At 40.1% G+C, this 24,360-nt stretch overlaps 1 protein-coding gene across 1 annotated transcript; it reads right to left on the reverse strand.

The window, feature by feature from the left end:
- Positions 1 to 24: 24 nt before the first annotated feature.
- Positions 25 to 24,360, reverse strand: slc2a1b (solute carrier family 2 member 1b). The gene is made up of 10 exons (XM_022191175.2): positions 23,968 to 24,360; positions 12,322 to 12,417; positions 7,447 to 7,607; positions 6,718 to 6,958; positions 6,424 to 6,586; positions 5,087 to 5,274; positions 4,840 to 4,944; positions 4,393 to 4,494; positions 4,092 to 4,295; positions 25 to 2,938 (listed from the first exon to the last, which is right to left on the reverse strand). The coding sequence occupies exons 1-10, from the start codon at positions 23,980 to 23,982 to the stop codon at positions 2,738 to 2,740; spliced, it is 1,476 nt and encodes a 491-aa protein (XP_022046867.2). The 5' UTR covers positions 23,983 to 24,360; the 3' UTR covers positions 25 to 2,737.

Raw genomic sequence — 24,360 nt, forward strand, 5'->3', positions numbered from 1 at the left:
CAAACTGACCCAACAAACTTCAGATCTGTATGCATGATCTCTTTTATTCAGCCATCCATCACAATTTAAAATTCCCCAACAGAGGAGCATTCCAACACCATACACACAGATGTTTTTTATTATTACAAATAATAGAATAGGCTCTGTGCACTAAAATGCAAACACTACTGAACACAATCCTTACATGGAAAATCTGAAATAAAATTATTATAGTACTATTAGGCCACAACAACATCTCCAGGTATCAGATTAGAAGGGTAGAGAAAGCAGTAAGGAATCTAAAGGCACATAGATGTACAGCACTACAGTACTAATAATTTATCTATTTAAAAAACAAAACAAAAATGCTGCAAAAAGTTCAACATGATATAAATTTGGAGTGGGTGACACTGAAGGGTATTACATATTTACATCATGCAATTATTTAGACTGCAAACCCGTGACCACAGGCTCCATTAAAATTCAATGCCCAAGCAGATTTGTGAATCTATGTGTATAAAATACAGCTTTGATATTTGCTACAGACATCAGTAAAGGGGGGGAAGTGCATCTTTTGCTGCCATTATAGGATTTTGCTGGTGAGGATATGTGAAAGGCACAGAGAGTGGATGTTACAGTGCTTTCCAGGACAGGCAAGGCCACCTATTAAATGACAAATGATGTACTAGAAAGATCTATTACATACGATAACTGACACCTAATTATGGAATGACTAAAAGGGTTTTTACTGCTGGATTGGATGAAGATCAACGTCCTCATCTGACTATGAATAACACCATATTAAGTCACAGTTGGCCGGCGTGTGTATGCAAAACATCTGTGTATTGCCACAATAGATATGAACAAATTCACACATTTCCATTTCAAAAACATCAAGTAATTCATCAGCCTCTTCTTCAGTCTCTCTTTAGTAGCAAAGATTCCCCACTATGAGCAAAAACAAAATAATAAATGACTGGATCAACCTCAGTGTTTGTTTAAAAATATCATTGTGAATAATAAAGTGCTGCTAAAGAGATAATGTTCCTCATTTAAAGAGAAGACAGGTTCAACAAGTGATACAGCAGTGATTGACAGCGATCGCACAGCTGGGGGCGGTGACAGGTTCTTTTCACCAGCTACTGTTTAGAGTATTGTTTACGATCAAAAGAAAGAGAGACACAATACTGCAGAATTCAGTACTCCAGGCAAAAAACAAGCTGTGCACTGCAGACACGAGTGTCCACCTCCTTGGACACATATGCAGTGCGAAGACTAACGGGTGTTTGACCCCAGAATGGCGTGAAGCACTTCCAGGATAATGAAGAACATTCCAAAAGGCTGACATTCATTTTGGTCCACATTATTTCTTTTTTGTCTTTCACTTTTCTGATGATGCTACATATTTGTATTGAGAAACAGCAGCACGCTGCTCCTGATGGTGTGAACAGACCCGGACAAGCCAATTCACCAGAGTCTGGAAGCTCCAAAGGTAATCTCAACTAAGAAAAACTCAGAGAAGTGAAGATCCTCCAGTGACAGACATTTTCAGTCTGGATCAGGGCGTTCTGACCCAAACTGTTCCAAAGTGATAAGGCTGAAAAGCTTTGGAGTCAGCTTGTTTTAGACAGCACTTAAACTCAGACATTTTTTGTTTTTTGAGGGTTTTTTGTGAGACAGATTTTTGGTTTTGTGGCTGCTGATTGTGAATTGTGTGCATCCTTATCTCATGTCATGGAGAAATGAATAGATGATTTATTCATTTAACTTTACTGCCGAGTTCAGCGCTCTGGTGCTGATCTATGTAGATACAGTTTCCCGCTTCAACTTCAATTGTTGCACTGCTAAAAAGGAATGATGTCAAAACACAGGAATGGAGAATGAATTTCTCTATTTGTTATGTGGATATGTTTCATCTTTATGTCGAAAAATGTTATGAAATAAAGATATTTTTGTATTCAGCATGTCTTTTCTAACAAAAAATAATAAGAAAGGGTTAAAATAATGAACAAATGTGTGTAATTTGTGGAGAGTCAATCTAACAAATTTCATTCAGGACATTCAAATCCTCATCCCATTAAAACAACATATCACATTTGGTGTACTCAGTAACTTTCACATAAAAAGGAACATATATAACTTATTTTTTTTCAGTGGAGCAAAAGGTTCTTTTTTAAAGGCAGTGCCCCATCTGGTGGAGAGAGACATGGTGAAGCTGGGCAGCATCTACAGTGCTAAAGTCTACAGTAATACAGCATTACAGTATGATCAATAAAAAAGTGTTTTGCACAGTTAACGTATTTCTACAGCTACAGCGCTCCTTAACCAGATAATGACAAACTCCCTGTATTGTAACAGGCCACAAAGAACAGCATAAGCACATATCAGTAACATACTCAGTGAAAAACAGGTATTAAAAAGGGTTGGTTGATTGATGCAGACACTCCTTTTCCTTCTTTAAAAATATCTTTAAAATATTAAAAACCTTTCCCATCTATCTTCAATTCCTCTCTCCACGTTCGCCAGGCGACACAGTGCCCATCAAGTTCTTGTTTGTTCATGTGACATGAGAGGAGCGGCAGAAGACGTCATGTTGGAGAACCACACAAGTCTGTTCTGTGTTTGGTGATGACAACCGAAATGTGGTGACAGTGTGAGAATTACTCTACCGGTGGATCTCTTTACATCTAGTCAGCAGACCCTTCTCCTTTGCTCGGTCTGAGGAAGAGTTTTTGTTAGGAAGTTTAGAAACAGTCACTCAGAGCTGAGAATCAGCTCCCAGGCTGTTGAGCTCCTCCGGTGAGTGCTTTTCTCCCCCTGTGACTGCCGTCTGGCGGAAGCCGGCTGCGATCTCGTCAAACGTCCGGCCCTTGGTCTCTGGCACTTTGAAGTAGGTGAAGACAAAGAAGAAGAGCAACAGCACAATGAAGATGACAAACACGTAGGCACCACACAGCTCCTGTGAAGAGACGCGAGAAAAAAAAAAAGTTATTCAGCGACATCCTGACAGGGTTCAGTCCTCAGATGATCTGACAGTGGAGATGTGAGAGTGATTTACTCATTTCTTAGAACATCTGAAATAAAAAGAGCAAAATAAAATTTTAGCCAAGACTTCGATCCTTCACAATATTTTCTAAAAGTTTGCTGGCTTGAACGGTCAGATTAGTGTGTGTATTTTAAATTAATTACAACTAGTGGAAGCTGTTCACTATTATTCATTAAGGCCATCTAAAAAATGTAACCCTCTGAACCCCAAAACCAGGGATAGAAAGGCACGGAATCTTTTTAAAATTGCCAAAATTAAACCTGTTTTCAGATCAAGAAACTGCAAACAGGAAGAACTGTCAGAAGGAACATGATGATGGTTTGTGTGTCTGTTAGCAGCATTACTCAGAAATTGATTAACAGAGTTACATGAAATTTTCAAGGAAGGTCAGAAACAACACAAGGACCAAGTGGTTACATTTTGGCAGTGATGCTGCTTATAGTCTGGATCCATGGATTCGTTAAAGATTTCTGTATCATTGCGAGATAGCAGCATGGCCTCATTTTAACTCTGACAAGTGAACGCTACATCAGCTGCCTGCTGATGATCACATGATCGCGATCCTACTACAAATTGACCACCGCTGGATTTTTCCATGGGAAATGATACAAGGAACAATTGATTAAATTGTGGGGGTGTTTCCGAGTCCCATCAACTCCCGTCGCCCGCTACATATTTAGGTCACGCCAGTCAGTATCCGTACATAAAGTACACAAGTGTAACACACGCCTGTGCTCAGCGCAAGGTCATTTTGTTTGTGGGTACATCTATATTAAATGGCCACATTCTATAGTGCCATGATTTCTGATCACCAATAACTAATAAACAAATGCTGCATTACTAAAAAAATGCTGCATTTCTGACAATGTCATATGGGGAAATGAATGGTCTTGGCAGAGTATTGTGCTCTCCGAGTGCTTTTCTAGTTGCACTTGCTCCATTCAAAGTTTATCAAAAATAAATTGTGTGTAATCAATGTCCGATGTACATTCTCGTACTGATCTACGTAACAAAACCCAGCTCAGTGTACGTGAAATGTATTCTGCAGTCATTTTCTTCTACTCACCTCTATGTACTGGAAGCCCATTCCCACTATGAAGTTGGCAGTCCAGTTGGAAAAGCCAGCTACAGCGATGGCTGAAGGTCTAGGTCCCTGCGAGAACAACTCTGCCACGATAAACCAGGGGATGGGACCTGGCCCAATCTCAAAGAATGCCACAAAGGCAAAAATCGCCACAATGCTCAAATATGACATCCATTTGAGCTGCTCCTATAAGAAGACAGGAGAAGAAAAAAGATTTTTTAACAAATTAATGGCAAATCCAAGTCTTCCAGGGCTGAAACTTTTTTACTGAAGTAAAACTTACCAGTAGAGCCAAGGCAATAGTCATGAGGACGGCAGATCCAGCCATTCCCAGCAGCCCCAGGAGGTGCAAAGACCTGCGTCCTGCACGTTCTACAACAAACAGCTGCATGAAAAAATAAACAAGACAAGCAAAAAGGTCAGTGTAATCCTATCACATAATACACCACAGTGAATTATTCATACTCTTTAATACGGCTGGGATATTAGCTTCATAACTCACTTCCTGGAAAGGAAAATACTCTAGTGCATTTACAGTAAAGATCCTCACACTTACTGCAAAACAATCTCAGAAATGTGCAGTGGTAGAACTCATGCAGAGCATTTTCTATCATTGACATATCCAAAAATTTAATAAAAAAATCAGGAAAATAGGTCTATAATCCTGTGTCTTTGCCACCTTTTCATTCGTACTTCACTGTAAAGTCGTAAAACTCTGTATTGCACTCACCGACACCACAGTGAAAGCTGTGTTAACTGCACCCGCTCCAATGGTGGCATAGACAGGCTGCTGAACTCCAGCTTTTTCAAAGATACGAGTGGAGTAGTAGAATACCTAAAAAGTAGAAGAAACACAGTTGACATATAGATATGTTCAGGGTGTCTTCTCTGATTTCTGAAGTAAAAATCAACATTTCTCTCTGGTTTCTACATCCTGTCTTTAGAATCTCCCAGACATTATCCCACAGGATACTCACAGCATTGATGCCAGACAGCTGCTGGGAGAGCTGCAGGACGACAGCAATGAGGAGAGGCTGACGGTACAGTGGAGAACGGAAAAGCTCCAAGATGGTCACCTTCTTCTCTCTCATCATCTGCCGGCTCTCCTCCTTCATCTCTTGCATGTCGGCGCTCACGTCTGTGGTTCCCCGGAGTTTCTTCAGCACTGAAACGAGGGAAGAAACACATAAATGTATGACACATTGGACTTCAGTGCTTCAGTAAAGGTAGTTTTCAGTTACAGTCCTAGTAACTATGTGTATATGTGTATGTACATATGTTTGTAACTGCTTTATCTGTACATGGAAATATATAACTGGCCGCCTACACGGATTCATATATCTGTTAATCATTTGCTAAGTATTCTTTTTATTTTGTCTGTTTTTATTACATCTTTGGACATTATAGAAGCCTCTTGGAATCTGTGACAAGTTAGAAAGTGGATAACTGCTTTGAATTTTAGGTCTGAAAAATATCACAGTTTTCAAAATGTCACTTCACAATCAATCTTCTGTAATAACACATAACTAATACATTTAAGAAGAGCAAGAAACAGTAGAGTTGATACTAAACTGGCTTTTATTTATTTATGACACACTTAGTGGTTTTTTTTTTACCCCCTTACATCAGCCCATTGCTGTCTTTTAATGTGGGCCCTAACATACACACTCAACTGATTACATGAAGCTGCAGATGCTGTTTATAATGAACTTGGAAAATCCAGTTTTTTCAAATGCTCACTTGCAAACAACCTAGAGTTTGACTCATTTGTAACCTTTGGGCAACCCAAGTTTTTCATTTCGTTCTATTTAACTGTAAGCTACTCTAGTTTTAGTTGACTCATTTGTGTTAAAACGTAAATGCACGAACTGTTGTTTTCATTTTACTAACTTTGCTTCTAAATATTTTGATGTTATTCAAGTGCATCTGTGCACAAACATCTTCTATTGTCCTACTCGGTTACACTGTAAATGAGGCCTTCATACCTCATTGAGTGCAGGTATTCAAAACAAGCTGGAAACTCCTGTGTGCATACAGTGGAACGTATTCAGACCCCTTGAATTTTTTTCACTCTCTGTGTCATTGCAGCCATTTGCCAAAATCAAAAAAGTTCATTTTATTTCTGATTAATGTACACTCAATTTCTACACTTCTGTTTTTTCTGTCAAGATGGGGTGCTGAGTGTACATTAATGAGAAATAAAATGAACTTTTTTGATTTTGGCAAATGGCTGCAATGACACAGAGAGTGAAAAGTTTCAAGGGGTCTGAATACTTTCCGTACCCACTCAATATGTGTGTTTGTATAAACTCACCGGTCTTGGCCTTGTTTTCTTCGTTCTTGTTGATGAGCAGGAATCGGGGACTCTCAGGGCAGAGAGGCAGCAGGATGCACTGTATCACAGCAGGGATGAAGGTGAAGCCCAAGAGGAGCGGCCACAAGTTGCTGTTGCCCATGATAGACTCCAACCCAAACACCTAGAATCAACCCAGAGAGTAATGAGTCTCCTGCACAGCAGATGCACAAAACATATCAAAGGACAGCATTACAGTGTAATCTCCAAACGTCACTATCCATGCTTGTAAATTCACTGCAACTGTTCACCAACCTGTGCGATGAGGATGCCGACGACAATGCCCAGCTGATGCAGGGTGCCCAGCGCTCCTCGCAGGGATGTTGGGGAAACCTCACCCACATACATGGGTACAAAGCCTGTGGAGAGGCCAGAGTAGAGGCCGATCACAAACCGGCCGATGATGAGCATTTCCCAGGAATTTGCCATTTTGGAAAAACCCATCAGAATGGCTGCGATGAAGGCCAGGATGTTGGCCATGAGCATAGAGTTCCTCCTGCAGACATCAAAGAACAAGATAAGGTTACATTTGAACATTTAAATTCAGACAGGCTCTCTGCTAAACTCCATAAACTTCACTGACCTGCATGCCATGCATACATTTCGCACCACATTTAAGTGGACATCATATACGAACACATATAGCTCTATATTGTTTCAATGTTACTTGTTACTCTGTACAGTTTGTATTTGTTGTGCTTCATGAGGCTGTAATCAAACAGTAACATGACACTAAATCATTTATTCTGACTTAATCAGTCCGAAGCAGTTGTGTTCACTGCAATGCAACTTATTTTTCATGGGAAATCAACTGTGAAAAAGTGAACGTTTGTTTTACCCACAAGAAAAAAACATCCTAAAAAGTGTCATTGGTTAAAATTCTATGAGAAACAATATATTTAAGGCAGTATGTGTCACGGTAAGCTATAAGAACCACTTTTAAAGGGAAAATTTCTACCTCATTTAGATTTTGTTATTGCGTACCTTCCCAAGCGGTTGACAAAGAGTCCGACAGAGAAGGAACCAAAGATGCCACCCACAGAGAAAATAGAGACAGAGATGGACCAAATAGCTGTGAGGGAGTTTTTAGTGATCTGCTCGTTGTAACGTTGATTCCACGTTTCATTGATGAAGCTCTCAATAATCTGTACGAAGGAAACACATTTTGTTGTTATTGCACAAAAGAAATACAGGAAAAATGTGGTAAACTACTTAGCAAATAGCTTTCCCCACCAGATTGCAAATAAGACCATGTTCTCATGATTACATACAACTGCAATTTCAGCTGAGAAACAGGGAGTCTTTATTATAACAGTGCTATATGGTAAAGTCAGGTCCACATATGGTGTTAGCTGAGCTCTTCCTGTGCGACCAGCTGATGGCAGCACTGTACAATCATTGCAGTTTGTTGACAACCAGGAAGCTGGCCAGTCATGACTGAGTGTCAAGTTTCTTTTCCCCTCCCACACCCTGCGTCACACCTCAGTCCACTGTTGACAAACACGCCCAGGAGAGCTGGTGACAGGGCTCAAGTAGCAACGCCTGCGTCTGTGTATGTGTGTCACAGTGACAATTCACACATGATTCAGAAAAGGTCACCACCCTGTGTGCAACCTCTCACAACTCTCTGACTACCCCAGTATGTCTCTGACCCCAAACAACACCATCACTACCAGATGTTAGCTGGTTCTGTCATGTGCCACTGCCCATATTGTTTTGGAAACACTTGACAGTTAACTCAGTGCCAGGGATCTTTATGTCCTGGAGCTCAGAGATGGCATGCAGACTTGTCAGAAGCTTTCCTGTATTGGATGGGTACATATAGAATGACATGCTGACACTGTTAACGCAGAGCAGCTTGGGTCATATTCACTATCAACTTACACTCACAAGACCTCACTTGGTGATATCACAACTATGTTATCATATGCCGCACTGTACCTCTGACCTTCCTTTCATCACATGTACTCTTTCAAACATGCTTTATTTAGAAGAACTGATCTCTCAGTTTGTACGTGTGTAAGCAGCAGCAGAATTTACCGGAGTATATTTACTCAGTTACTGTCCTTAGGTACATACATATTTGAAATGACAAATATTTAACTCCATATTTTAATCCACTATAGTTATATACTTTAGATATTTAAGGTACATTTATGATTCTAATGGTTTTTAATTAAACTTGCTTTTTATTGCTACTAACATGCAGTGAAAGCAGGCTGTATCACATTTCAAAAATATTATTTTTATGCATTATGTTTAGTGGTAAACTGTTATTGTGGTAAACTTCATTTGGAGTCCCGTTTCTGGCCACATAGTAAGTCCTTTTCATCTATTATTCACTCTCTTTAGGCTGTTGTTGGTCTGCTAGATTCTCGAACTACTTGCAAACTGTGCTTGTTTGGCAGATGGTTCACATTGGGTTTTTAGAGCTTTGTCACTGAAAACATCTGTCTGCTGTCACTGAGAACATCTTTATGTGAGCATTGTAAGTGAGACCAAACAGGAAAACTGTCGGCAGAACGAATGAGCTCTGTAAGCCTAAAGAGAAGCTGCAGATTCAGCTGATAATTTTGTGCATTCATTGCTACAACCAACATCTTTCAGACTTTCATGGTGTAACTTGATATGACAGGACCTTATAAGACAATGGGGACAATATGCTATCTGTACTAACTCCAACTGGTAGATGAATACTTGAATGATGGCCCTTGAAGTGAAAAGTTACATAATTGTTTTGTGTTCTCTCCACAGTCTTAGTCTCGACTGACTGAACGGAACAAACCACCAGCTGGCTCCAACTACACAATGAAACAAGCTGTCTATTCATGCTGTCGGCTTGTCAGTGGTGCTGGACCTGGCTTGTGACCAGATTGTCAAGGTAAGAACTGTATTCAGCATGCTCAGTGGGAAAATAAAATTTCTTCAACATTGAACAAATGGCAGTTTCTCCAACTCTGAGGACCAGTTTTTTCACAAAAAGTTCTTGAGTGTAGGTCCAAAAACACTCTGGTTCAAAAGCTTGCAGTCTCTTAGAAATGTTCTTATTTTTGAAAGAAACGCAGTTTTTTCAATGAAGGTAACATTAAATGAATCAGAAATACAGCCTAGACATTGTTAACGTGGTAAATGACTATTCTAGGTGGAAACGGCTGCTTTTTAATGGAATATCTACATAGGGGTAGCCTAGCCGTGCTAGACCCAGCTCTTAAGACACAAGGGTCTAGGAACGTTCGACAGGGAGGGAGGCGGGCTAGGTTGTCTTTCAAATCACTTTGCAGCAATTGGGTAGGTATACAACCAATCAGCGCAACGAATAGGCTGACGTAGTTCCGAGAGCGCCGGATTGTGGCTAAGTCCCATTAGCTTCCCAACCAGCGGAGCCAACTGGTATATCAAGGATTTGCCATATCCCGTCGGCATAAGTCCAAATACGTCTTTCTTCTCAATGAAACACTTCAGTGCCGTCCTTTGTTTATCTTTCAAGTTGAATTTTAGCTTCAAATCTTTAAGGGCTGTGGCCAAAGCCGAGTCGAAAGATAACTGTTTATTGTGCGCCGGTTGTTTCTGTCAGAATCGTCGCGCCTCTGTCGTCACTTCGTTACGCCCGCCTTCTGACTCTACACTTCATGGTGATTGGTCCAGCCAGTTTTAGGAGCATCCAGCCTCGAGCCTTATGGAGGGTAACTAGACCCACCCTGGCAGAGAATTAAATTCGTTGCTGTGGGTTGTCTAGTACGGCTAGGCTAACATAGGGGTACAGAGGAACATTTTCAGCAAGCATCACTCCTGCGATATGTATGTATGTAACTTGTATATAAATGTATTGTTTCATGAGGAGCAGCCTAGTTGGCATGACCAAAAAGGCTTCACAGAATAAAATGAGTCTCTAACACTCTGTACCAAAGATATTCCTAAATGACAGGGCTACTCGAGCAAGGCCATAGAAAAGAGCATAATCTTATCAGAGACGCTGCAACACAGCACAAGGGCTGCGACACAGGCAGCAGCGACATCACCGCAGCCTTTATCACGCACAGAAGAACAGCAGAAGAGAGGTACTGGTGATAATCTTAAGTGCTACTGCTATTTAAAAGCTTGTTTTGTCAAGTTATATCCTCAGAGGTCATTATAACAAAGCATTAAGATCCTGTGTTGTGCAACTTTTACTTCTGAGCTATTTGGATGTGACATTGCTTAAACTAGAGCGTGTCAGTGAGTGTGCGTTTGTGTGTGTCCGAGACTCAGGCTGGGTATTCAGAAGGGGATAAGGAGTTCAGAGGACAGGTTCACACTAGCCCAGTGTGTTAAAGACCACATATTCACCGCCTGCCTCTCAATCTGCAGCCCCTCACTGAACCACTCACAAGGCCCTCAGTGGCTGAGTGTGAAGCTGAACGTACGCAGCTGTTATTATGGAGAAAAATCTGTACAACAGCAGCAGCTATAGTGTTCCTGAGGCAAAATACAGGATTACATAATGTGAAATATGCTTGATTATGTTTCAGCAGGGACAGACTTGCTAAGCTGCACTGATCAGCAGTAAAGCTAAATCAATAATCTGATTATCGAAGCAATATTTTAAGCTAAAAATGCCAAGCTTCCACTCACAATCTCATTTAGAAGATTTGACACTTTTCTCTGCTTAACGTCAGTTTAGACCAAATAGTTTTGGACATTTTGCACTCTGGAAACCATGGTAGGTCTTTTAGTACATTTAATTGTCTTTCACATTAGACAGACCAGACTCATTATTAGCTAATTTAAGTAATCATAGAGAGATTGTGACTTTAATCCATACTTTTTACTATTTGAATTTATTTTCATTTCTGTTTTGTTTGTTTTTCTTCCTTTTTTAAAATCATACATATTGTGGGAATCTATCCTGTTTATCTCTGCTTTCTGCAGGTAACTGATGAAAGCTGCTCTCATTCATAAAGGGTCCTTCATTTTGAAGTCCAGGAAAGCTTTGACAGTGTGATGATAGTGAGCAGTTCAGGTGAGAATGAGGCTGTCCTCACCACAAACAGCTGTGACTGTAGATCACTGTGACAGTCAGCCTTCAGCGGTCTAAGGCATCTTCACATATGAGAGGTACACACAAAAAGCAGAGCTCTGCTGTGTGGAGAGACAACTTTGTATCTACATACTGAGCTCAGACCAACACAAACTGAGCAGACAGTAGTTATTTACACGATGTAGACATTCCACAGGAAATGAATTTCTTTGCTGTACCTGGCTGTTAATAAAACCTAATGTAGAGTAACTCCTCAGGGGGCATGGGAGCATCTTTTCTATTACCCTGTTTAGTTACGGGGATAAGAGACTGTCTGCCTCCTCCATTTCATTTCTTTGAAAGTTCATTGTCTGGCTTTTCTCAGTCTGGTCAGTGTCTGTGTCCATTTTTGGGCACAGACACTCTTTTTTGCACAGTCTGTTAATACAGATGTCCTTGGACCTGTGAGGCCTGAATGCAGCTATTATTACTTCACCTCTTAACCCCTGCCCTCCCTTCTCTGTCCTGTGAGACTGAACAGCCTGTTCTGGGACCAGGTTAGCAGAATGTTTTACTGCATGAATGACAGCATTTATGCACTGCAGATGTTGCAATACTGCATCTTGATTGGTCACAACTAGACCTTGAAGCTTTCTTGAAAATAATCCTTGACCAACGTGTATGCAGACGTGGTTATTATGTAATGTTGGAGGCTGTAGTTGTATTACTTCATCCTCTAAGATAACAATAATATTGAATCAACACCTTGTGAAAACAAAAGCTGAACAACATACATTTCCTTCATAGTTGTTGCGTCATAGTGGATTAGTTGTACCAAGAATTAACAGAAGAGTATAACTCACTTTTTGAGGGGCATTGATGACACCTGTGTTGTAGCCAAACTGCAGGGAGCCAATCACAGCCGCCCCAACACTCAACAGCAACGGGAACGTTATTTGCTGCAAGAGAACAGAGAGGAGAGGAAGTGTTGTCAGTGAAAAAGACCAGTTTGACCAGTTACTCACCATTTTTCAGAGTGGCCGAAACAAATGCAGCCATCCAAGAGCAGGGATGGGCACAAATAAAAGCTGTATCACCTGACAAGTTTCACATCATCACAAACATCTACTCATATCAGTTTAGAAATGAAAATGGAATTTATCTTTGGGACAAAGCAGTCAGTGTTATGCTGCATCTCTGACTGTGTCTTCTTTCTATTTTGTGCGGTTGTCCTTCAGCCAATGCAAATATCTAAGTTAAAGACATGTCCAGCTTGGACAGCCTCTAATTTTATCTTCACCACAGGTTTATTATTTTGCACAAAAAGGCACTGTTAAAAATATATGTTATAAATACCATGAAGACACGAGGTATCACGGGCACATTATGCAACACGATGAAATTAGACTGCATATAAAAAGATGCCTTATGACACCTGAAGAGACAGGAACCAGACAAACAAAGAAGAAATAGTTTGAAGTAGGGCTGCAACTAACAACGGGTCGACGAATCGTCTGAGCACAATACGTCATCAAAAGCGGAAGTGAACACGCAATGCAACAGAAATCTCCGTCTGACCGGAGCGCGGAAAGATGGACATCGGTGCTGCATCGTGCATATATTATGTATGCACGATGCAGCGCGGACATCCGCGATCTATCATAGGCGCGGATGTCAGCGTTTACTATACAGCTGTATCTAAACGTGGACATCCACGCTGCATCGTGCATACATAATATATGCACGATGCAGCGCCGATGTCCATCTTTCCGCGCTCCGGTCAGACGGAGATTTCTGTTGCATTGCGCGTTCACTTCCGCTTTTGATGCCGTATCGTGCTCAGACGATTAGTCGACGCGTCGTTAGTTGCAGCCCTAGTTTGAAGATACATTTCTTTCTAACTCCATCTGTTGAATAAGCTGTTAATTATGTGATATCAAAATGGACAACTCGAGGTGTGTTCATCATAGTACTATTAAATAAGTACATAACAGTATCAATAATAATAATACTCATTCTTAGATACAAAATGGCATAACAGTGTAAGGAAATGAAAACTAGGAGATCACCTAAAAACTAAATATACTATTATTGAGAAAACGCAGATCATGTCGTTTTACAATCAGTACATGTTTTCAGATTTGAGGGGGTTTCCAGTTATCCGGATAACTGAATAAATCTGTTTCTTGAAAGAGATCCAGTTTAGACCCAGGTTTACTGATGTTATTGTCTGTGTTCTTGCTCCTGTTATTACGGAGTTCATTTCTGGCCTGATCTCACTAGAGCCTGGTAGATTAGTAGAGATTTTCCTCATACCAAAAAGTTAATAAACCAGTGCAGAGTATGTCGCTGTCTATTTCCTTCTCTCAGACAGGGAAACAGCAGCCCCAAGCTACCATCCACCTTTCCATGGTCGTCCATCCAAACTACTGTCATTTCTACTACTACCTGTAGCAATATTTGAATCTTTTACAACCTGAAAGCACATGCATCACGTTCTATATGTATCCACCAAAGACTGCACTTTCTCCAGATTAAATTTAGAGCACAGCGAACAGCAGAACAGTTGTTTACCATTTCCACCTGGTCATTAAAGTACTTCCTTAAGTCTGATGATTCACACCGATCCTTTACCAGAATGATTCACACCAGATAGCTTCCTGATATTATGGCAACAACAGACCTGGCCTTCATGAGGGTAGATGTCACCTCAAAGCCTTATCTTTTAAGGCACACAGAAAAGAACGAACAGAAATGCAACATCGCGTTGCAAGAACTGCCTTGTTTCAAATTATTTTTGGAATTTAACCTGATGAACTGAGTAAGAACAGGCACAAACCAACAGCGTGTTGAGTCTCTTAAATCCACTGATCTGCACAAGACATGAGATTCATCCTGTTGATGTGTTCCTGAGCAAGAAAGTAATACAGCGATGAAAATTATGTCTCATGTGAATCTGCCATACTAACATTAATATATTAACAAGTGCTATGTTTCTAAACATACAACAAATAACATTTGGCCATTTGGGGGAAAGCAGTAACAAGCCATGATCAAAACACTAACATACAGTCACGTTTTAGACTGATAGGCAAAACCAGGTGCAGGTGGACAGGGCTTAATCTCCAAATCTATTTCTTTTTCATCAGGTGCAGCATTTTTAAATACTAAACTGCGAATGACTAGTACTGTCGGACAGATGACAAAGTCTTTTCCCTCTCAGCATAGTCTTTTTTTTGCTCAGCTCCAGCTTGGAGCAGAAGCAGGGAGACACTCCATCAGTCATCTTTAATGCCCAGACAGTTAGGCTGCTAAAAAAGAAAGAAATTAAACATTCTGGACTTGCAGACTGATCATAAAATAAAAATAAGATGTAAGAAAGCAAGTTTCTTGGACATGAAAATGTCACAGAAAGAAGAGCAATCTATCCACTGATGATGATACAGAAGTGCTAAGGTCTCACTTCCACTCTGCCTGTCTTGCTCAATTTTCAGAGTTCAAACAAAAACGAGTGTCGATGGATGACAGAATTTTTGGAGATGTGATTTGAGATCCTAATTTTTTGCTCACGTCATTTACAAACATGAGAGTAGAGACTCTTAGAAACATATTTCAATGTGCATTTTCTATGTATTGTATGAGAAATGCCATGCTTAAGGTACCCCACCTACTACTGCAAATTTCCTGTTGGATCTCATTCCACAGGTGTTCTACTGGGTTGAGATTTAGTGACTAGGGAGGCCACTCACATTCACTGAACTCATCGAAAGCAGTTTTAGATGACTTTTACACTGTAACATTGTGAACTATCATGGTGTAAATAGCCATCAGAAAATGGTAAACTGTGGCCACGCAGGGATGCACCTGATCAGCAGTACTCAGATATGCTGAGGCCTTAGAACTATGACTGACTGGTATTAAATGATCTGAAGTGTGCCTGAAAACATTCCCATACACCACTACACCAGCAGCAGCAGCCTGCACTGTTGACACAAGGCAGTTTGGATCCATAGATTCATGCTGTTGATGCCAAATTCCTTAGAAATTGAGATTCACCCGACCAGGCTGTTTGTTCAGTCTTCAGGTTTGGTGACTCTGTGACCACTTCAGCCTCAGATTTTGGTTCTTGGCAGACAAGACTTGACTTCTAATGTTATATTTGCCCCAAGGTTGGAGTTGTAAAAGGTGGTTATCTGAAGACTTCTGTCAGCTCCAACCAGTCTGGCCAGTTCTCAACGGGGTGTTTCCATCCATGTAATGCATGTCATACAATAGCACCAGTAACCACAGCAACAGTAATAAATATAGTTCAATTAGCAGCTCTGGCAATGCTAACAACAACTGAAAATTTTAAGTGTCCAAAATGTACAGGTTTTCTATAGTGTGTGAAGACGTAGCAGAAAAATGTCCAAAGATTGTGTGCTCAAAGCTTTTTACCATTATCAGTGCACTTTTTAATGATAAGAATATTTGTTTAACTTAGTAAACAATTATTATCCTAATACCTATCTGTATTACTATTTGTCAAATGTCAAATAACACATGGTTCCAGACTCAAAGATTGCAGACTATGATCCAATGACCCGCTCTTTGTTGATTTGTTGAACTTGTTTGAAAACACTTGCCTATTCACCTGTCCAGGAGTAATGAGGCCACATTATCATTCATTTGGACTCATATGTGTCCATCTGATTAACGGAATGAATTTTTTTTCTTCTATTTTTTTTGCTGTACAACTTGGGGAAACATCTGGTAAATCTTGAAATTGTAAAATCCAAAGTAATGAGCTGAAAGAATCTTGAATGTTTCATGGAGCTTATGGGACAAACTGATTGTGGCTACGCTAAGCATGTATTCTTTTTCAAAGTCTCACTTAAACCTTCAGGCTGATTGTCAGGAATTTCAATGAAGTTTTTCAAAGAAGGAGAAAAAGATGAAAAACCAGCCCCACCAGGTTTCATTAAAAGGACTATGGAGGGACTGTGCATGCTCCTCTGTAATATTACAAAGTGCTGCAAGCCATTTTAAAATAGCAGTATTGTTTGTGAAACACGTCGCCTGGGTTGGCCTACAATTGTTTATATGTGGCCCACAGTTCATCCCCCACGATGAAGAGGGAGGAAAGCAACAAGATGAGGAAGAAAAAAGACTGCTCTGGGGTTTTTTGAGGTAGCCGATCCAGCCCTTGTCAATGGGAGAAAAAAAAAAAGGCCGTTTAAAGACACCTAAAGAGCCGCCTCCACCTCTGAGCCAATAGGATCTCTTGTTATGAGGGTCATCAAGTCCATATAGGGATTGTTTAGGAACAGTATGTAAACACATGTACACTCACTCTTTTCAGCGTTGGCTGCTGGAGTCTTAAAGGAGCCGATGACATTCTGAACAAGAAGCTGGACAAGGTTTCAGTGAACCATCAGCTGGTTTTTAATATAAACAGTGAACTCTTGTGGTAAAAGTCATCAGTGGGATTTGTTTGGGTCCCTCCTTCTTTGAGAATAGCTGAAGTTATATACAAAAAACCTCCCTTAAATGTGGATGTTTAAACCCAGCTGCAAACAGCTGTGACAAGTGGGAGAAGTAGAGTGAGGCTGAGTAAAATCCAAAACTTCTCTTTACCTTTAACCTACATCCCCCTCAACCTAGTGTCAGCATACGCATACTGTTTGAATAAGCCAATGACTGGTAGTCCAACATATAGTAAATGTTGTTTTAAAATTGTTAAAATATGTATATTTTTTCATTTAAAATAAGATGTGATCCACGTGTTCTAAATCAATAGTTATTGGTTTTCAACTGATCACATATAAACTGAATCATTTAAACTCAGCACGCCTGTAAAACTTGTTCTGCTAAATGGCAACATAATAAAGTAGATGACATTATTATTGTTCCTTGTGCCCAGGAATGAGAAGAGCAGCATAACACAGGACTTCCTCTTAGGGCTAACAATGAAGTCACACCCAGAACAACTATTTTAGAATTATAGCCCTAAAGCCGCCTCAGGTGACCAGTCCACCTCTTCTCTAACTTCAGTTAACGCCCGGGCTTTCAGTTGTGTTTACAATTCTAAAGGGAGCTTCTGTGTTTTGTGATGATTAGCAAGTGATCTACAACAGGCAGTTAGCTGCAAAACATGCCAATGTATGTGCTAAGATTAAAGTAACATCCTTTATCTCCTCTCAGAAATGTATTTTATTTAAATACTTCCTACATCCAGCCAGGCAAATGTTCCCTCTTTGCATATGAAGCATGACTCCAGGAAATTTGTGCCCAGTCATGGCTGTGGTGAACAATCAAACACTGTTGTTGAAAGCTACGGTTGCTTAGAGCCACAGCACCACTGGGTTAAGGTTAACACCAAGCAGGACTGGTAAACTGGGAGATTAGAAGTGTTTAATTTGTGCCAACATTTATACATCAACACACATTCAACCATGCTATTCTTTTTCTCAGTCATGGAGACAAACCATAGGCACATTCACTGGATTTATGGCAACAATGCATAATGAGAAAATAAGTTAGAAGAGCAGGTGTCTCCAAATTAGGATGTGTGCAACCGCAGGACATAAAAACCATAGTTTATTTATACTTGCTACATCCATCATCCAAGACACACTTGCACATAAAATGGACAAGATTCAACAACCACAAAACACAATCTTAAATCCTCTCTTGCTAACGTCACAAGTACAAACTTGTTTTACAGCTCAGTTTGACTCTTTGTTCAGTTAAATATAACTACTAATGATTAAGCACAGTCGCCCTAAGACGTAACTGACAAACAAACCCAGCTCACACAGGGCTGAAGTTAATTCTTTCAAAGAAAAGGATATCGCAGTAAACAGAATCTTTAAAGAAAACGAGGTTTAGCTACAAAAACAAATGTCAACAGGAAATCCAAGGGTGCTGCAAACACAGCTCTGAAGCAGATGACCTGCTTAGAGTATAAGTAACAAGGTTTTCATTAGGTATCATAGCTGTGACAGTACATGTAAATAGATACAGCGCCCTCCATAATTATTGGCACCCCTGGTTAAGATGTGTTAAAAGTCTCAAACTGAATTCAATTTTTATGGCAGAAGCATACTCTCACACTGAAAATTGTAGAAAAATGTATAATAGGAGAAGCTTAGGTGTTGTTTTGTTGGCAAAAAGGAGGTTGTACAAAATATTAACATCAGGGTGCTTATAATTCTGGCCCACATGATTTCCGGACATACTCTGCAAAGTGATTTGTAACTAGGACTGTCACATACATGTCGAAGAGTAAAAAGTACAATATTTTGATCTGAAATGGAATAGAGGAGAATTATAAAGGAGGCTTACACAGAAACACGAGATTAAAGCACAAGTACTTCAATGAAATGATTACTACCACCAGTTTACTACAGCTTCTGTAGTTTTCAATTTCTGAGTTGCACCATGCTTAGACTAAAATATTCCAAAAACAACCGACAAGGTCACTTTCAAGCCAGCAACAGTGGAGGAGGCTGTATTATTATAAAAGAGGCATACTACTATTCAAGTTTCTCCTCTTGATAACCTCTACAAACCTCTCCCAGGTTATAAACATTCTGCCAATTGTCACGTCATTTGGTGGCACTCTGTATTGCAGTTTTACTGTAACACTACTCAGTGTGTGACTCATCATGGCCGGACGCAGAAAGGATTCCTTGGAAATACTGTTTTAAAAAAATAAAAGCAGAAGCATCTGAGTTCTCTCTCGTCACTGTGAGCCAGACTGGAAGTGCTGGCCTACGCTGCTACTATCACGTCCCTTCGAACGTCACCTCATGAGTCTCAGCTTACAAAGCTGAGGGGAATCCAATACGTGCCCTCCTCCTAAAGCCTCCTCAGCCTCACAGCACATCCTGCTCTATGAGGACAGCTTCCAAAGAAATGTTGTACAGCCCACATACTGATCAGTGCTTAAAATGCTTGCATGCCTATCCATCACACTATAACAGCTTTTATGCAGTTAATGTGGTTATCAGGTAATTCATCCAAACTAATTTAATAACAAGCCAAACTGAAGAATTCCCAAACAGCAGAGGTCTTCAGCATCGAAGTGAAGCATGACGTCAGAGTCGGCAGCCACCTGGCCATTCGGGTGGATGAGCCGAACACGACGGAATGAGCTGAAGTGGGCCGAAGGCGAAGGGAAGAGATGAGCTCCGAATATTTTCGTCTGGGGGGTGGAAGGGATGATCACATAGACATATGTGTAAATGTTTATGCGGGGGGGCAGGGGGGTATTCGGATACCAAAATTAATATCCGGATACCGCCGTAGCGAACGAATATTCGGATATTGGGGTCCAGCCCTAACAGCTCAGTGTCCGTGTGGTTTTTCAGCTACTATGATATCAAATCCAATATTCTTTGAAAAAAATTACTTGCAAAAAGGAAAGATTATCAATATCATTGTCAGTATCAGTAGACAGACAAGTATAGTGGGAAGGTGTGCAATAATTTTACAGTTCTAGGAAGTAAAACAGTGTCAAATATGGGTATTTATAAGTATTTCAGTCCTGCCAATTAAAAGATTCAGATGTTGGACAGCGAAAGAAGAGACGAAATATTTAAGGGTCAGTCCTAAAAGCAAGTTCTGATTTGTTGCCTCAAGCTAATCTCAAAAAACAAGATGTCAAAAGAGGACGAGTGGACGCTATAGTTCAACAGTTATGTGAACAGCGACTGGAGGTGGGGATCAGTGGCCTACAGCGTGCGCTAAAGAAAGTGAATTAAATATGCACTCTTGCATCCCTGTTCATCTCAATTAAAGCCCTCCTAGATCTCTTAATCCCAACTCTTGCAGCAAAGCCTCATTATGCCTCATTATAACATGGCTGACAGTTACATTACAAGACATATTGAAGGGAGGTAGTCATGCAGATGAAAAGTACATCTACTGGATTGTTTAGAAAAAAAGGCAAGAGCTGGCAGATGGCTGAAAGGGCAGAAGATGGAGAGGAATTAAGTCGGTACAATTACAGCTGTACAACGTGAGGCTGCTTTTTGGCTCTGGACCCTCAATCAAAATACCTGCTGTTGAGGCTGTCAGGAATGAAAAGTTTCATTTAAAGCAGAGCAGGTCAACTGTATACTTGGCCCCCAATTAGCAATTTTTATTCTTTGTAGAGGAAAGTAAGTCCAAATGCATAAAGAAACAAACTTATTTAGATTTATGCTCTCTGAAAGAAGCTGTGAAGGAGTTTAATTAAAATACAGTTGTACTGAAAAAAACAAAAATCACATTTAAAGGTAACCAAAAATATTGAAAAAGAAAGAACACTAAAGTAGAGTTGAGTAAATCTGTACTTCTACAAATGCTCAGTCCATAAACTTTGACCAGGTGTAGTGTGTGAAGTCAACAGGACCACGCCTTAAGGAGACAATAGCTGCTGTGGCAATGCAAGCACTGACCGTTCAAGCTTCTCTGAATTTAGAAGGTCTAGTCACAAATCTCCCAGTGATGCTACAACAGCTTTTCCTGTGAACTTGAATCCCTCAGTGAAATTTGCATGTACTTTATCTGCACATACGCAGTACTAAGTACTAGTCAGGTATGAAAATCCTGATCACGAGATGTCGATTAGCTTGTGCACAAATGCAAACACACACACACAGCTCAACACTGCTGCAAGCGGCAAAACACAAAGAGGGAGTGAGTAGGCTGGGATGGAAAGGCTCAAGGCTTTAACGTGAGTTGGCAAGAGTGTATTCCCTCAGTGGGCTCTCATTCCCTCTGGAAATGCCCTGAGTCGGTGTCACAGTGAAGAGTGGGAACATTGAGAACTATTCCCATCACGTCCGCATCCTACCCACCCAGCTGACAGGCCACGATAGCACACAGTGCAAAGCGAAAAATAGTGTGGGGAGATAAAACAGCTGCAGCTAGGGAACATTTTCTGACCACCATGTCACACTGAGCTGGCCTGTGCTGCTCCACTGGGATCATCTGGTCCTACATCAGTAAGAAAGTAGAAGAGGGAAGTAGCTGCTTTTGGGGCATGCATCATTGTGCTGCCTGAAGCTAGTGACCGAAAGCCACACGACGACAGAGACAGGACTATCAAGCCACTGATAAGCTGTGTTTACTTCCTGAACAATGAGCACCACAGTCTGTAACTTACATGTCAGTAATATATCAGTAAAAAACTTGCCTTAAGATTATCATAAGCACAGAGAGGAAGTTAATGCTTTTCAGAGACGATGTTTTTAAATATCTTTGCTTGGTTCCATTTCTAAAGCAAAATGCTAAACATATGTTATGTGTAGCTTTTGCTGCTTATTTCTATTAAATATTGTACTTCGTCAAAATGATGAGATGAGATGTTTCAACCAACATATTAGACTCTTAGAACTAATGATGAGCATTTTCCCCTGTACTCTAACATTTAAATTGATTAACTGATAAAATAATGGACTGATTATACAATAATTTGAAAAATGACTATTTTATTTAATATGTGTTGTTTAAGCTTAAACTGCCCAATAGCACCTTAACTGGTTAAAACTGCACACTTAAATACACCTTAATGCCCCAACATTAATAATCTAATTATTCAGAAAGCTGAAGCGAGGCTGATTTTGACTTTTTTGATACTGATTACCAATTTAAATAAAGTTTTTAAGCAAAATGTCAAAGAATTAGAATCAGTTTTATTTCTAAGTGGGTTTTCACATATGAGGAATTTGGTCCTTTACAGCAAATGTTGACAGATAAACGATTTTTAAAGAATAATTAAAGATTTTTTAAAAAAGAAAGAAAGCGCTATAAGTCAATAGACTGCAAGTGTTACAAGACAAATGAGTATTAAATTTTCTAAGTCAAACAAACAGCAAGCAGAAATAATCAAAATATTTACAGTGTACATGAATGTGCAAATTTACATCGTAGGCAGTGGAAACAACTTGAGATGAGGAAAGCATCGTGCACAAGATATTTCAACTTTTCAAGTATGATGATTTACTGCTTTTTGTCATGCAATATAAGAAACTGTCATTTTAAGTTCAGAAAAATATATATCAGTATTTCTAATATCTTAGAGACTAAATAGGAAAATCAGATGTATCTACAAAGTGACTGCAGACCTATTATAAAAAAATGGAATACAATTCTTCAGCATCAAGTCTATTTTACTTTTTTTAAGTACACATTTCTAGTACATTTACTTGAGTCTGAGTGTAAAATATTTCACTTTTTTATTTGTATTTATGCATTTATTGTATTATTTTATGGTATTGATCAGTGTAAACTCACAAAATGAGATGTTTTAACCATGTTATTAGACTAGCAGAACATATAATTACCACTGTTCCTTATTTTCTATTTTTTAAATTGCTAAACTGAGAACAGAATGAGCACATTAAATGGCTATAAAAATAATTTGTCCTCGATCTGTTTATAAAATATGTGTTGATAACAATTAAACTGCCCAACAGCACATTAACTGTCTGACATCTCACACAATAACACACAGTTTAATGCATCAGTAATTGTTGGACAATTATGTCTATTATGATCATTAATTAAAATTTCAACCAAGGTTTTTAAGCAAGATGCTGAACATTAGATGGTGCCACCTTTTCACACGAGTAATTGTTGCTTTATTGGTCTTTTTTTTCAGTGTCACCTTGCGCTCACAATAATATGTCATTTTTTGAGTCTGTCTGGGAGACCAGATACAATTATTCGGCATAAGAGTATTTTTGCTATTTTGCTAGTACTTTTCTTGAGTAAATTATACACTTTTACCTCTGAACATCTAAGTGAAGGGTTTTCTTTAACATTGGGAGTGACAGATTAAATCTGGGGGGTCTAGCCTCGTTATATTTTGAGTGTGAAACCCTTAATTTCTTGCATTTTGGTGAACTTTGGTGCACAAATGTTTACTTTTCCCTGCATGCAGCTGTCCTGTCTCTATTGTGGGGGCTAAATTCGCTTGTCCAAGTATTAAGGTGGGGGTCGTATCCCTGCATCTAAGCTGTGAAATGCCCCTTTAGTCACGTAGCCCACATCTTGAGATGCAGTGACACGCTACTGCGTCACAGCCCCAAACAGAGGCGAGCGAGGCGCGAGACGGGACTCTACCGGCGTCCACCCCGTCTTTCCTCGAAGCGTGACGTCAAATAAAGACAAGGAGTAAAATGTACGACATTAAATTGACTTTACGAGCTTTTATACTCGTATGAACGCTTTGTTAGCAGGGTATAAGCTAGCATAACGCGCAATAGTGTTTTTAAAAGTGTTGGGTGCTGAAACTTGTTGGAAAACGTCATTAAGCATATGAAAAGCGATTAAAATCTACTTTTAAACGCACTCGTGAGCGGCAGAAACAGTATTTGGCGCAGCAGCGGAGTGATAACGGCGCAACTGCAAGTACTCGCAGGAGCTGCATCACCGCTGGAGCCACATGTGGAGGCTGAGAGGGTTAAACTGAAGTGAACCCGCTGAACCCAACAGTGACAGCACGGAGCCCAGAACGGGTCTGTCAGCTAACTTACCTTCCCCGAGTCCATGGCAGCGACCTGGCTCGACTCTTTCTTTGTCTGCGGTCTTCTGAGAGTTGACGAATGTCCTCGGAGGGTATGCCGGCGTGTCGCTCAGAGACCGGGCATCTTTAGGGGGTTTGCTGAGCTGAAAGGTCGTCAATCTTCACTTCTTTTCTTCTTAAAAAGAAACTCTTCGAAGGATTTCTCTGTTTGAAAGCTGTGGCTGGATGTCGGCTGTTGTTTTTTTCCCCTTTCTTTCTCTCCTGTTTCGCTGTAGTTTTGGGGCACCGGCAGACTTCACGCACAGCCTCGTTGATGTGAAAAGTCTTCTAGGATGTTGGAAGTTTGTTCACCTTCTGGAAACTGCTCTTCGAAGACATGAGCAGCGCTCTGGTTAATATATTT

The sequence above is a fragment of the Acanthochromis polyacanthus genome, chromosome 5 (genome assembly GCF_021347895.1).
Source record: "Acanthochromis polyacanthus isolate Apoly-LR-REF ecotype Palm Island chromosome 5, KAUST_Apoly_ChrSc, whole genome shotgun sequence".
In the NCBI taxonomy this organism is placed as follows: domain Eukaryota; kingdom Metazoa; phylum Chordata; class Actinopteri; family Pomacentridae; genus Acanthochromis; species Acanthochromis polyacanthus.

What these genes read in the sequence shown, in the direction of transcription:
- slc2a1b (XM_022191175.2), bottom strand. An exon ending in TCGGCATCCTCATCGCACAG is followed by an intron (nt 6,587 to 6,717) that starts GTTGGTGAACAG and finishes GGTTGATTCTAG; the next exon opens with GTGTTTGGGTTGGAGTCTAT. An exon ending in AGCTGTCTGGCATCAATGCT is followed by an intron (nt 4,945 to 5,086) that starts GTGAGTATCCTG and finishes TCTACTTTTTAG; the next exon opens with GTATTCTACTACTCCACTCG.